The sequence below is a fragment of the Phaenicophaeus curvirostris genome, chromosome 24 (assembly GCF_032191515.1).
Source record: "Phaenicophaeus curvirostris isolate KB17595 chromosome 24, BPBGC_Pcur_1.0, whole genome shotgun sequence".
NCBI lineage: Eukaryota > Metazoa > Chordata > Aves > Cuculiformes > Cuculidae > Phaenicophaeus > Phaenicophaeus curvirostris.
Window position 1 is genome coordinate 411,671 of NC_091415.1, and position 15,178 is coordinate 426,848.

A 15,178-nucleotide genomic window follows, 5' to 3' on the forward strand; every position below is an offset into this window, starting at 1 on the left:
CGGGGAGGCCCTGGCCCAGGCTGCCCCCTCCCCGGAGGGGCTCAGGGCCAGGCTGGATGCGCCCGGAGCCCCTGAGGCCCGGGGAAAGGCGGGAACCGGAGGGGCCCTGACGCCGCTTCCGACCCGACCCGCTCGGGGACTCCCGCGCGCCGCGCGGTCAGGTGACGCGTCCGCTGGGGGGCACGTGACCGCCCCGCGCCCTCGCCCCGCCCCTCCGGGGCCACGTGACCGGCGCGCACGCGCCGCGGCCGGCGCCACCCCGCCCATCGCGCCCCGCGCGGCGCAGGCGCGTCCCGGCGGGCGCTCGGGCCATTTAAATGTGTGTGAGGGAGCGCCCGAAATGGCCGCGCAGGTCGCTGCGGTGCGCGCCGTGCCCCGCGCCGCCGAGGAGCCGCTGCCCCCGGGGGACCGGCCCGGCCGGCCTCGCGGCGGCGGGCGGCGGCGGCGGGGCCCTCCCGGCGAGGCGGCGGGCGGGAAGCGGCCCCGGCTGGGCGCGGCGCTGCTGGCGGGGCCCGGCCCGGCGCTGCCCGGCCTCCCCCCCGCCGCCGCCGCCGCCGCGGGGCTCTTCGCCTTCTCGCCGCTCGCCCTGCCGCCCCCAGCCGCGCTCGGCGAGCGCCGACACCACCACCGGCCCGCGGCCGCGACAGCGCGGGACGGCCCCGCCGAGGGCAGCGGGCGGCCCGGGCAGCGAGGTGAGCGGGGCGGGGGGGGGCCGAGCGGCCCCGGGGAGCCGGCCGGGCTGCCCCTTCCCTGTCCCCTGACAGCCCCGCGGGGCCGCCCTTCACCTGGCGCTGCCCCCGCCCCCGGCCCTCCCCGCGGGGCCGCCCCTGTCCCCGGGGGATCCCTGCGGGGCTGTCCCTGCTGTCCCCCTGCAGCGCCTGCCCCCCCCCCCCCCCCCCCCCCCCGGTAACGGAGCTTTGCCCCCGCCGCGCCTCCCTTGAGGCGTTCTGGAACTGGGAACCTGCTGCCAGGTTTATTTTTTCGTGGTTGCCCCGTGATTCCCCCTGGTGGGAAGGGCAAAACTTACCTGGATTTCAGGAAGGATGCTTTTTTGTTTTTTAACAGTGCGGAACGACTCTTCTAGTTGTGCTCATGTATTCCTGATAGTAAAAAGTCTCTTGGCATGAGCAGCACAGATAAAAAGCGGCTGCAAAGCTGCTGTGTTGCGAGTTGTGCGTGTGAAGGGACCGTGCCAAAGCTGCACGTGCCTCTGGACGTTCGGGCCGTAGTGTGAACTCCCGGTAGACCTGTCTTTAGATTTAGAGTAGGCAGAAGTGTGATGGGAGGGACTTTTCCCTGCTGTTGAATGAGTTTAAGCCACTGTGTTTAAATAGTGGCTGCGAAAGCTTCTGGACTGTGGATGTCAAACTCTGGCTTGAGAAGACTACTGAAGCAGTGCATCTTCCTGGGCTGGGAGTGTCACTGTACGGCAGCTCTCACCCAGGGATCAAGTGAGGCCTTCCCTTAACGAAGGCTTAAACACTGTTTAAATTGCAACTGAATTCTTTGTTTGCTGTTTGCAGGCTGGGAGTCTGAGGCCCTGGGGATGGGGCTGAATTTTATTTTCCTGTTTTTCACTCTCAGTTTTTATTTCTGTGTGTGATCTACTTAAACTGCCTATTGCTTTGACTGTTTTGTTCCCATCTTTGGCTGCAGGTGACAGTGAACACTTACAGTGTTTTTGCTGGTTTTAGTGGTAGCAGTGTGCACTGTTCTGTGATGTCCGGTGGCTCTAGGCTGGCTGAGGTATTGGCACAGCTGTTATCCCACCTTGCTGTGGGAGCCCATGGTTTGGTGACTTGGCTGTAGCTTTGTACTTGAGGGACTGGAGGCTCTCTGTCTATCGGAAGGAATAATTAAAGCTATATTTCCTTCAAGGTGGTTGCGCATTCCCATAGTGTCACTGTCTTGCCTCATTGATACAGAGGTTGCTGTCGCTGCAGCAGTGGGACTCTGGGTTCAGTAGATCCAGCAGCCGTCAGGATCACTTTTATCCTGAAAACAGCATTTGCTTGGGGGTTCCAAGTGCAGAGTACCAGGTCTGCTACTAGGGAATATTTTCAAATAGGAAGACGCTCTGAATTAGAACTAGTGTGCATCTGAGGCTTTTAAACTCTCTCTAAAATGAGATGCCCTTAAAATTAGACGCCTTTAACAACCAAAAATTAGCTGAGAACCATCTACAGGGAAGTATCCCCGGCAGCTCAGTAGTGGCATGAAATTTTCCTTCTGTTCCAGCCTGGAATGTCAGGTCCTGCTTGAACATATCTCCTGTGTGATCCGTATGTTTGTGGCAGTCAGTACAGCAGTGTCTGTGCTTGAGCTCAGTGACTGGGTTGGCCTCTGCGCCCTCAGCTTCCAAGCTCTGTTTGGGTGCCTTTTCCAAGCAGCTGATGCCGCCTTTCTTGTCCTCGTTTCCCTGGCTGTGATATAAAATGAGGGCATTTGCTGTTTGTAAGGGCCAGCAGCAGCACTGTGAAAACTCGTATTTCAGGTCCCAAGACAATTGTATGGAGTTAGTGTTAAGCAATCGACTCTTTCTTTGCTTCATGAGTAATTCTGTTCGTTACACTGGGTTGTTATGGAGGTCAAGCATCTTTACTAACGAGCTCTGAGACCAAGCTAGTAATGATGGAGTTAAATGCTGCGGTTTGAATAAATAACATGGTGCTGCAGGTGTTTATCCTTATGTTTTCTCACAAATCAGTGTAAGGTGTTTTGTTCTTTAAGTCCAAGTACTGCCAGAGAATAAAGAGGGAGTATGAATGTGATAGCTCTGCAGACAACCACAGGCAACTTTGCTAGAACAAAGCCCAGTGCTGTGGGAAACTTGAAGACTTCAGTTCCTGCATCTCCTAATCCAACCATGCCCTTGGCAGTTGATAGTTCTGATCCTTGTTGTTGTCCTGATAGTGTGGTTTGTGGAGGGCTATGTGCATTGTTGGCGTGAAATAGTTATTTGATTTGGGCAGTTTGAAGTTTTGTCTTGGGATCAGCCGGATCATCATGATTTCTGCCACTGTCACTTGATAAATAGTGTTGGAGTAGTTCTGATTCCTAAAAGACAGGCAAAATGTCATCGTTTTGTTACTTAATGGAACTTCTTTACATTTTATGTCTCAGCCTTTGGCCTTTTGCAGGTTGATTAACCTTTAAAAACAAAACCCCAGAAAACAACCTTTTAATTTCTAGCTCTGAATTAACTGAATTATGAGACTGGCAAAGGATGTGAAGATATGATAATTTGGGTCTTTTAATACAAGAGGTGATCAGTCTTGAGATTTCTTTTGGCTAGGATACCAACCACCTGAAGTATTTTCACCTGTTGGTGTCAGTAATGCTCGTATCCCTTGAGCTGTGCTCTGTTTTGCTCTATATTGTGTATCCAGAATCAGGGAAAATAATGCTTGAATGTTATGCATGCTTATTTATCCTCTTCCCCTGTGTGGCACTGCCTTAAATGTCAGAAGTTATTGCTGTACTTGATTATAGATGGTCTGAAACATGGGCTCCTTTTAAAGGTATTCTCATAAGTCCATTAAAAAATGAAATATTTCAAAAATGCTAAGCTAGAGGTTTGAAAGTTTTCCTTAATTCGAGGCTTTCTTAGTGTAATAACTAGACGTGCTGCATTTTTTTGTTGTAAAATTAATTCTTAAGTCACAAGTCAAGGTGTTGCTGTTGGCCAGCCTTCCCGAGAGCAGAGAGCTTTAGCAAGTGAGAGGGGTTGATTCTGTTTGGGTGAATGTACTGCCACGGCAGAGCTCTAATCTTCTCTTCTTCTCTTGCTGCCAGAAACTCTGGATGAGAATGGCAAATCCCAGAGAGATGACAGTCTTATTCTGAAGAAGATAAAGAAAAAAAAGAAAAAGAAACACCGGGAAGACGTGCGGGGGAAACGCCTGAAGATGTACAACAAAGAGGTGCAGACGGTGTGTGCCGGCCTCACCCGCATTGACAAAGAGGCTCTGTCGCAGGGACAGTGTGACAGCCTGGAAATGAACGAGGAGTCCTTCAGGTACCTGAAGGATGAGCAGCTCTGCAGACTGAATTTGGGCATGCAGGAATACCGGGTGCCCCAGGGAGTACAAACGCCGTTTGTGACGCACCAGGAGCATTCTGTTCGCAGCAGCTTCCTGAAAACTGGCACTAAATTTAGTAACTTCATTCACGAGGAACACCAGTCGAACGGCGGCGCGCTAGTCCTTCACGCGTACATGGATGAACTCTCATTTTTGTCTCCAGTGGAGATGGAGAGGTTTGCAGAAGAGTTCCTTGCGTTGTCATTCAGCGAAAACGATAAAAACGCGGCTTACTATGCCTTGGCCATAGTGCATGGGGCGGCCGCTTACTTACCTGACTTCCTGGATTACTTTGCTTTTAACTTTCCCAACACTCCAGTGAAAATGGAAATTTTGGGCAAGAAGGACATTGAAACGACAACTATTTCAAACTTTCACTCTCAGGTAAGAGCTGTTTAAAGGCATGAAAGTTGCGCAACACCTACATCTGGTTAATCCCATTAATCCGGAGCAGGAGTGGCCTGAAATGGGTGAGGCACAGTATTTTTCTCATAAGGAGATGACAGAATACGATGCTGGGCTGAGTGCTGCTGTGCTGTTTCTTCCTGTGTGTGCTTAAAGGCTGGCTGTGCTCGCTGGCAGGGGGTCAGTCATGTTCCAGTCACTGCTGACTGTGACCTGTAGGAAGATCTGTGCTCATCTTGCAGGCTTTTGGGTGACTTTCTAACCTTAGAATGCTGATATAGCCCAAAGCAACGGACAGGTTGGTATGAAGGGCTGTATGGATTGTTGCTTTTTCTGCTCAGCAGCCCTGGGTCTGTTTGCAGTGAGCCCACTTTTCAGTTTTCAGTGTATCATTCACAGCACAGAGTTTTTAATATCTTGGTTCTGTCAGCAGCTGATGCTGGATGTTTAAACTTCCCAGCTTCAGCAAGATGGGTAAAACAACAGCTTTCTAATTGCCTTTGGAACGGTTTTTGGTTTTGTCTTCCATAGTAGGCTGAAACAGTCTGAAATTCTCCAACTGTATGTCCATGTAACACGTAACAGGTTTATCTGTGTACTAAAAGTGGGTGCAACAGTAACAGTGAGGCTAGTTGCAAGGTTACCATGTGAAAAACCCCTGTGTTTGACTCCTGATGGGACTTAGAAGTATCTGTCAGTTCACAGCAACATCACTGTGCTGGTAAACTTGGTTCAGGTGGAATAAACTTCTTCCTGCTTAGCTGCAACTGAGAACAGGTTACAGCTGCTGGTTACTTCTAAAAGTCTTTCTGCAAGGCCTTGCTTTCTTTTAGAGGTTCACCTCTTGGAAGGGAAAACTAGAAATTCTGTAGGGGAATGCACTTCAGTACTGCTGGAAGAGACTACCTTTAGCAACGGATTTTGGAATGGTGATGGGCTCTCTGGACCTCTGCAGAGTTCACCAAATGCTTATAAGCGAGATTTGCCTTGGAAAAGCAGTTACAGCTTTACAGAACGTTGCTGTGTGGTCACTTGTGGAGTCTGAGTACTTTCCAGATCTTGCATAGATACTATTATATCAGTAATTCTGACACTTTGCTCATTAACTTGACTGTGAACAGCTGCTGCTGTGCTTATTTTAAACCAGCTCCTATTTCTTGTTTTAAGTAGTTCTTTGTGCTGATAGAGCCACATCAGAATGCATAGTACCCAAAATCCAGGCTGCCTGTTGGGCACACAAACTGCAGCTGGCACAAAACGCTTGCCTGTGCTCTGTGGGTGTGAAACCTGTTGGCAGGCTATGGTCTGAAGTCTCCTGCATTGGTGATTTGTCTATGTGCTTTGACATCATGGCTGGATTCTGGTTTGCTTTGGGTACGTGTGGTGACCCCTAAAATGGCTGAACGGCACCATTGGGGAGTTAAGAATTGCACTTGTTCTCAGTGGGTCTGTGGTGTGAACGTGGGTAGCTCATCTTGTAAATACAAGGGAGGGATGCATGGTAAGAAATGAGGCTTCATTGGGATAGTCTGTGCTGGCATTGCAATTAATTATGTTTTAAGTACTTCCTAAACGTGATTCAAGTTGAGTCATGCCATGAGGTTTGGCTGGTGTAGAACAACTCTTGGCCCAGCTGCAGCGTGCGTTGGTTGATCCTCATGGCGAAAGGTTTGAGTGCAGTTTGACTCTGGGCAGACACATGTGGAGCTGTCACTGCTCTGCAGATGCTGGGGCAGTGCTCCTCAGAGAACACTGATGGGGCAGTACTGGATTTAAGGATGCATTCAACTTAGTGGTAGCTGCCTGCTGCTGAGGCTCCTGTTCAGTAAGCCAGCTTACCTTTGGGGAGAGTGGCGTAAGAGCCTGTCTGTGTCACTGCTGTGCCTAGGCAGCGTGGCTGGGGAATGGGCAGGCTGGCTACACATCTTCTGGATCTTCCTGTAACAGAAATTGTACTATACAGAGGCACTTCATAGCTGTGCCCTTGCAGATTAAGCCTGTTAAGGTATTGTGGTGTGCTGTGATACTGATATCATTTCTAATTGAAGGTGCTTGATTAAGCTGCGTCTGTTCCAGGTTGATTCTTCTGCATGCAGGAACTTGTTTGCTCTTCTGAACTGCGCTGTGGAGAGGGGATTTTGAGCATCAGGTAGTAGAGTGCTGCATGCTTGGTGTCAAGAAATCAAAACTGATCTGTAACCTGCAGGTTAACTGGAGGTCAGTGTGACCTTTGGCTTGTACTGTGTGTGCAGCTGGTTTGTGTACCTTTTGGAGAAACTCAGTTGTAGAAGGAAGTGTCTCCAAAATAAGGACTTCAACCTGGAAGACATCATAAAAAACTGGTGATAATTAACTTCCTTGTAATGTGAGCTCCTTTGCTCTCAGGGCAGTGAGGGCAGTGGAGACAATGTTTGTTACAAGGCACCCTGATGTGTATTTGTAGTGCAACTGTTTGATTTCTTCTCCCAAGTGACAGGACAAGAGGGAATGGCCTCAAGCTCCGCCAGGGGAGGTTCAGGCTCGACATAAGGAAAAAATTCTTCACTGAAAGGGTCATTAGGCAGTGGAATGGTCTGCCCAGTGAGGTGGTTGACTTGCCTTCCCTGGAGATATTTAAGGTGCGGGTGGATGAGGTACTGAGGGGCATGGTTTAGAGATTGGTGGGAATGGTTGGACTCGATGACCCGGTGGGTCTCTTCTAACCTGGTGATTCTGTGATTCTATATAGGAAAATGATTCAGCTTCAGTTCTGTTTTTTTGCTTGGGAGATCACTGGTCATTTTAGAGAAGCAGTGAGCAAAGCACAGTGATGGAGGTACTGTGGTAAGAAGCTGTTAACTTGACAACCATGTACACTGGAAGGATCCAAGCCAAGTTTCAAAAATAAGAGACGTTGAGAGAGGTCCTGGTGGGTGTAACAAAGTGACCTCAGGTATTTCATAGCTTCATCTTTCCTCTCTGAAAAGAGGGATGCATTCAAGTGTCCTGTCCCACTCAAGTGGTGTCTGGGGAGAGCTCTTTTGAATCACAGGCACAGTGGTGAGTGATGCAGACTGCTTAGGAAGGGTGTGTAAACAGTGTTTTACTAAAAAGAGCCCCAAACACAAAACCAGTCAACAACCCATTGGCGGAATAATGCTGACAGACAATTGTAGACCTGATGTTACTGTAAAAAATCAACAACATCAGGTTGCAGCACACGCGATCCGAGATGTTTTGACCCATGCCATGCTGGATGGCACCAGGATTCTACAGAAGATGGCTGTGGAATGAGTAGGAGCAGTTAAGTGTGTGAACAAAGCGAGTGGAGCGCTTGGGGAATGGGAGGTCTGGGGAGCTTGCAAGAAGGTGCAGCCAGCAGGGTCTTCTCTGACAGCTGGGTGGCTGAGTGTCCCAGGAGATGCAGGTTCTTTTTGACAGTGCTCATTAGTAAACACAAAGTCCTAGCACAACCCCTGTTCTTGAGACCATTGCCTTAACTAGTGGTCTAGTACCACTTGTGCTGATCTGGAGGAGTGCAAGATGAGGTAGAAATGATAGGTGAAGGAGTTTAACGTGCCATAAACTAGCAGATAACTTCCTCTGTAACAGAGATGCTTGAGAAGGATACTGCAGCCTTCTGGGGCCTGCCATGCGCTGGTACAGCTGTTCAGTGTAAACACATCCTGGTTTCAATTCTCAACTGTATATATTTCTTTAAGTACTATTAAAAACTAGTAAAACACTGAGATTCAAGATTTCCATAAAGTATTTCTAGTGCCTCCTTTATAGCTCTTGAATTCTTGTCTATTTTTAAATTGCATTATAGTGCATTAAAAAACCCTAACATTAAAGCTACTTTTCAAATCCCTTTGAAAACATCCAAGGACAAACTGCACATGGTATTACAATTAACTTTACCTGGTGGCAGGCACCTGTGAAATACCAGTGAGTCTCCACAGGTGGTTTCAGTGGAACAAATCTTGCCTGGTGGAAGTGACCATCCCTGCTGAGGTCTGTAGTGCCAGACCAAGAACCCTACTGGTCTGGAGAGGCAGAGCGCCTCAGCCCTTCAGTCTCCTGTAGGGGCACAGAATCAGACCAATGCTATGGTTTCCAGCACTGCTGTTGTGGATTGCATTCCAGCTAGCTGCCACAGCTCTTTTGCTTCACTGATGTGAGAGGTAGACCGTTACTGGTCATGTTCCACTGGGATCTGGAGACTTAACCTTCTCGTAGGGGCCATGGCTGAGAAGACTGTGCGGCCTGTGATTCACAAACCCATATGGCCAAACATGGAGAGTTGGTGTGTGTGCATTCAGCTGCTGCTGGGCTCAGTGGGCCTGAAGGTGGAGTGAACTGCACAGTGATGCTCTGAGTGGTGTCAACTGGGAGCTCAAACATGTGCGGGCAGGGGTGATGGGGAGCTGCAGTTGGCTTAGGATGGAGGAATAAAGCTATATGTGAAGTTGTCTCTGGGTCCTATTTAGCTTTTAATTAAAGTGCAAGTGTGTGCAATCAAGGTGGAATTGCCAACTGCATATGTATGAAACTAAAGAGAGGGTGACTCTGGAAACAGGAGTGAGCTAAACTCCTGGAGTTAAGAAGGTAAATACCTATGGTTGCTGCTAGAGGATGAAATTGCAGCAATAACTGTAACTCTTGCTTCATTAGTGTCTCTTCATTAGCTGCTGACAACTTCATGTAGTAGTTTAGCTACGTTTGGGTTGTTGGGTAAACTGCAAGACTTAAAACTAAAACCCTTAAAATGAAGCTGTTTCATGTACCCATCTGTAAGGCATTGTGCTTTCTGAGTGTAGCTAAAATCACAAATTCCCAGTAACCCCTTCTCCTTTGTAGCTGTCTCCCAGCCATGGGGAGCAGCTGTGGGTTTTCTTTCACACTGGAATCACTTGGATGTAGAGGGGCTGTTGGGTGATGGAGGCTGGGGCTCAGGCATAAGTGAGTGCACCAACCAGACTGATTGCAGTATGATTTTGGATCTCTTAAGACTGGGTGGCTGCTGCCCCTGCACACAACCTGCTCTGGCCGTATGGCATGTTGCAGCTGTGGTCTGTGGGAGGGACTGGGTGATGCTGGAGCCCTGCCAGATGTTCTCCTCTGGGAACAGAGAACTGGCAAGGGAAGTTTCCAAGTGACCTGGGAAAGTGGGTCAGGCTGTGCTACAGAGGATGTCAAAGAGCTGTGAGTGAGACTGAAGTGTTTCTGGCGGCAGCAGCTTATGCTGCAAGGGGTAAAGCTAAAATTGTGTATGTGGACGCTAGATTTCTACCAAGATTGCTCATTTCCTCAGTGTTTTGACCCAATTTTGTGTGTAGGCTATGGCAGTGGTGTGGCATGGGTGTAGATGGGTCCAGATGGATTCAGGATTCGTCTCTGCTGTGGCCCAATGTGTTCTGTAAATTGATTTTCATGTCTTGTCACAGAACTAAAGCTGTGGTGGTGTTGTCTCTCCCTTTCTGGCACACAGGTCAATCGAACGTACTGCTGTGGCACCTACCGAGCAGGACCCATGCGGCAGATCAGTCTTGTTGGGGCAGTGGATGAAGAAGTTGGGGACTACTTCCCAGAATTTCTAGATATGTTGGAAGAATCTCCATTTCTCAGAGTAAGCAGTAACTTGGGGTGTTTTGTTGAGAGTGCTCTAGATGTTTAAGCAGTTCCTAAACTTCGTATGTTTCTAAGTAATTAGAAACCATAAAGTATTTTCTTTGTGCTTATCGTTTGGGCTACTGAAGTCTTTCCTGTGTCCCAGCGAAAGGTATGGAATTCGGTAGTCATGGTTGTGTGAATAACTAAAACCTGAAATTAGTTTATTGTGTATATGCACTACATAATCATCCTTTTCCTTAAAGCCCGAGTTTGATAGTTACCTTGAAATATTTTAACTCTCGATGCAATTTCTATGCAGTTATTTTGACAGCTAATGTGAAGTAGTTTTACGAAGTGTGCTGTGTAAAGTTTTTATCTCATCTGGTGTTCTTCTCTCTGGGTTGTTCTGTTTCACTTTCTGCAGATGACCTTGCCCTGGGGCACTCTTTCCAGTCTCAGGCTGCAGTGCAGGTCGCAGAGCGACGATGGCCCCATAATGTGGGTGAGACCTGGAGAGCAGATGATTCCAACAGCTGATATGCCAAAATCTCCATTCAAACGGCGCCGGTAATGTTCTGTTTTCCTTTCCATATCTAGAGTGGGCTCTAGAACAAATTTTAGAAGATAAAGTGTTGGAAGCCTATTTAAATTGTAATTTCAAGCAGAACTTTTGGACATACTCCCAAATAACCAAACTTTGTCTGTTTGAGTAACTGCTTTACGTGCCATTAAATTCCTGGAAGAATTCTTCCAGCACAAATGAACTAAAATTCTTTTTTTGGTGATTGGATTTGTATTATAAAGTTGGATCTCATGGCCTGAATTGTACTTTGCTGTATTTGTTTCAATCTTTTGTCAAATAAACACCTAGAAGACATCAGAAGGAAGTGTGTTAGTGTTTGATTCTGGAGCCTGTGGCACGCAGCACTTAAGGATTATTTAAATAGGGGTATTTATTTTTGAGTAGTCAGAAAGAGTTGTTAGTGTGTGCCTTCCTCATGCTGTAGGTCAATGAATGAAATAAAGAATCTCCAGTACCTACCTCGGACCAGCGAGCCCCGTGAAGTTCTGTTTGAGGACAGAACCAGAGCGCACGCCGACCATGTGGGCCAGGGGTTTGACTGGCAGAGCACAGCTGCCGTCGGGGTTCTGAAGGCTGTGCAGTTCGGGGAGTGGTAAGTACTGCTGAGGTGCAGCTCTTCAGTGGGAGGGGCAATTCTAAACACTTTCTCTCCTTAAAAGAGAGAATTCCTTGGAAAATGAGCCACGTACCTACTGTTCTCTCTTCTTGAGGCAGTGGGAGAGTTGTCCCCGCAGTGAGCATAAAATCATAGTGATGTATAAAATAAGCCTTAGAGACCCTGCCTGGACCATGATCTGCAGCTGTTCTTTTCCTGGATGGGTACATTAGTGCTAACAGCTGTAATGGCCAGCTCAGAACTCGACGTAACTGACTTCACAGCTGCAGTGCTTTCTCATTTCATGTACCCAGGACACTACTGCTGATTGTGCACGGAAACCAGGCTTGCATCATTGCTCTTTGTAGCAATTACCGTAGAAGCTGGATAGTGTCACTCCCAATATCATTAGATTTTCATACGAATAAGATGCGTCAGAGCTTCTCTACTCTGATTTGTAGCTGTGGAATAAAACCCAGCTCCTCGTTGCTTAGTCTTCAGAGTTACCATGTTGCTTTGCATTCTTCCTTTAACAGAGAATCTTTCTAATTATGGAATGGAAGAATTGAGGCAAACTAGGGTTCCTAAAACATAGAGAGCTTTGATAGAGGCTGTTTGAACCTAGCTCTTGGACATCGCAGTGTAGTGTTTGTCTGTGCATCAAGAAAAAAAAGGAAGCTATGAATTACATTTCCGTTCTGAAGTAATGGGTGTATCGAGCAGTGATGACATGTCAGGCGCAGTGTAAACCTGCAGTAGGTGGTTGGTTCAGTGGAACTTCCTGCAGGAAAGAGCTATAATTCTCTAACTAAAATGCTTCCAAAATTTCTGCTTTCTCCTCTTTCTTAGGAGTGACCAGCCTCGTATAACCAAAGATGTGGTTTGTTTTCATGCTGAAGACTTCACTGACGTTGTGCAGAGGCTTCAGCTGGACCTGCATGAGCCTCCAGTGTCTCAGGTATGGAACCTGCCCTGGCAACAACTCATTCTTAGCCTTTGGAATTACCTTCCTACAGTGTTTGGGTTCCCTCAGCCGCCGACCGTTCTGTGTCCTCAGCCCCAACTCTCTCAGCCTGTCCTTTCAGCAGAGGTGCTCCAGCCCTTGGATCATCTCTGTAGCCTCCTCTGGGCCCTTTCCAACAGTTCCATTTCCTCCTTATGTTGGGAATTCCAGAACTGGACACAGTGCTTCAGGTTGGGTCTCACAAGGAAGTCCAGTTCTCATTTAAATGTGAAGCTTTACCTGTTGAATGGAAACGTTCTGATTCAGACATGAAGCACATGGGAAACCGGGGATACTGCATTGTTTAGAGTGTACACCACTAACTGCCGTCTTTCCTTCTCTCAGTGTGTTCAATGGGTGGACGAAGCCAAGCTAAACCAAATGAGACGGGAAGGCATTCGCTATGCTCGGATTCAGTTGTGTGACAATGACATCTACTTCATCCCTAGAAATGTCATTCATCAGTTCAAAACAGTGTCTGCTGTCTGCAGCTTAGCCTGGCACATCAGACTCAAACAGTACCACCCTGAGGAGGAGGCTTCTCCAAATGCAGAGAGCGATTCAAGCTTGGACAGTGGTGTTCCTGGGAAGATGGAGCCTGGTGGTGACCCCCAGCGCGTGAGTGTCAAAGCAGAGCCTGAGGAACCAGGTCTAGGAACGCAGCTCATGGCAGGGCTGCTCTCCTCCTCTCTCTCTTCAATATCAGGACTTGCGCAACCAGATCAGGTGGCCCGGCCGCTTCCAGGTTTTAAAGCCGAGCCTGCTCAGCAACACAGCTCCCAGGATCGTGCAGGCTCCTCTGTCTGATATGTACATAATCCAGCGGTTTTTTAACTACTTTTTAAGATTTTGATGTGAAGTTATAGTTTTATAACTGGCTTATGTTTTATTGGAGAAATCTTGCCTATAATTCTATAAAGAAAGGTGACATTCCAAAATGTCAAGCATATCTTTTTTACACAGATTATGCAAAATTCAAGTTGTATTTTAACCCCTTAGTACAACCTGTAATGGTGGTCTACCACTTCTTTCTGTCTAAATAAAGAGATGGAATATCTCGTCAGTCAGAATGAAATTCCTCCAGGAACATAACGTGATTGGATTGTACTGGTCAGTGTTACCTCCCTGCTTTTACTTTAAATCTGCACCAGAAAGTGATGCTTTTGTAGAAGACCTGTGAAGTGACTTTCCCACCTCATTTTAATTGCTTAACAAAAGAGAGAAAGCACAGCACTTTTGATGATTTGTGGAGTTTTGGTATGTCTGTTCCTGACCTGTTGGTTTATCACAGTTGGGTCTATACACAGGCTGTAGAAACTGCTCTGTGACAAAGGTGATCCGTGAAATTAACTGAGCTGTTGAAAGGCGATGACTTACAGATCCAACGCTTCCCATAGCACTGCTGATGTTGTTCGGTGTGAGGGTTTTGCTTCCAAAACACATCTTCCCCCAGCGTGATTCATCCTAGTGTCCCAACTAGAGAACCTCTCGGTCGTCTTGTGGAGGAACCTGCTACCTTTGAGCACTTTAAGGCTTTACACTGCTAACCAACTTGGCAGCTGGTTTTGATCAGGTTGTCCTGTGTCCAACGGAACCACACTTCCCCTTGTACTGATGCACTTATTATAATCGCATTGCCTTGGAAGCCGCCTTATATGGTGAGGCTGTCCTTGCTCTAGGAAGTTCTGTATTGCTGTTCACAATAAAAAGTACTATGGCGCTGGACTGCTGTTTCCATGTGTAGCTTTGGGGTGCCCAGGTACTGTGGAGAAATCCGTGGCACGTGCTAAATATGCAGAGTGTCAGCAATCGGCAGTTGTTAAACAGCCTCTCAGTATTTCTAGATGTTAATGTGTGATCTGTATTTGACTTTCGCTCTCCCGCCCTTTACTGCTGTCCTTTGCGGTCATCAGAAGGAAAAGCCCTGTCCCTTTCTCCTCCCCCGTACTCTTCCCTGCATTTTGAGAACACGTTTGGTTTGGTGTGGCTTACGCTGTCTCCAGGTAACTTCATTAGTTCTGATCCTCACTGGGGTAGGAAAGAGCTGAAACACTGTTAGATTTGACAAGAGCAAAGATGCTATCTTCATTCTGGGTGCATCTTTTTAATAACAATGATTACTGTTCTCTTTATAAGGGTCTCTAAAATATGTTACTCTATTATAAACCTTACTTTGTGCAATATTGTTTGTGTAGGCTTTTATGTACATGTTAGCACCTCCGTGTAGTCACTATTTTAAACTGGTAGGAAAATAATCCTTGGAAGATAGAGCAGTGGTTAGTTAGAGCCTGTGTTGCTCCTTACGTGTGTGTGTGTCTTGTCTTCGGTACCAAAATGAGGACTAGGAAACGTTTCAATTTAAAACTAATTAACAGATAGAAGTGGTAGTGAATCGTTTAGTAATCTGTGTAAATAAGGTGTTAGAACAGAGAGCTTTTATGATGCAAAGTAATGTGTTTCCTGCAGGGGTGTGATTTAATCATAACAGAGATTCCACATGATCCAGGCTGGCTGTTCTCGGCGGGTTCTTTCCAGAAATTTCATAGTTTTAAGGGCTGTGTGAAGGAATATTCCTTGCAGGCAACAGTGGTTTTGGTTCACTCCTCACAGTCAGAAATCGCTTTAACCTGAGGGTGTCTGTTCGTTTTTACGGAGCCTGCTCGTCTTCCAGATGGCCATTTCCCTTCTGGTGTGTGCTCTTCGGTGTCGTGTCGGCGGGGATGGATCCGTCAGACAGCCAGGGCTGCGAACAACCCTAAGGGCAGAACAGACTGCGAGCCCTGTGCTCCAACCCGGCTTACAGGGAAGGAGGAGACGGGAGGGAGGGAGCGCGTTTGGAAGTCTTCTGTGAATTCTGACAGTGGGTTTCCAAATGGATAAGGGGAAGCTAACCAGAGCAGCTCAGGTTGTTTCCAAAG

General features: G+C 47.7%; 1 protein-coding gene across 1 annotated transcript; it reads left to right on the top strand.

The window, feature by feature from the left end:
* The first annotated feature begins 325 nt into the window (after positions 1-325).
* On the top strand, positions 326-13,985 carry RSBN1 (round spermatid basic protein 1). Its single transcript, XM_069875935.1, has 7 exons — positions 326-692; positions 3,796-4,466; positions 9,958-10,095; positions 10,504-10,646; positions 11,087-11,254; positions 12,107-12,215; positions 12,606-13,985. The coding sequence occupies exons 1-7, from the start codon at positions 341-343 to the stop codon at positions 13,065-13,067; spliced, it is 2,043 nt and encodes a 680-aa protein (XP_069732036.1). The 5' UTR covers positions 326-340; the 3' UTR covers positions 13,068-13,985.
* Positions 13,986-15,178: the final 1,193 nt, after the last annotated feature.

Bases quoted from the DNA above. Each gene is read 5' to 3' on its own strand.
- RSBN1 (XM_069875935.1), top strand. From the start codon at position 341: ATGGCCGCGCAGGTCGCTGCGGTGCGCGCCGTGCCCCGCGCCGCCGAG. The intron at 4,467-9,957 runs GTAAGAGCTGTT...TCTGGCACACAG, and splicing joins TTTCAAACTTTCACTCTCAG to GTCAATCGAACGTACTGCTG. The intron at 10,096-10,503 runs GTAAGCAGTAAC...CACTTTCTGCAG, and splicing joins AAGAATCTCCATTTCTCAGA to ATGACCTTGCCCTGGGGCAC.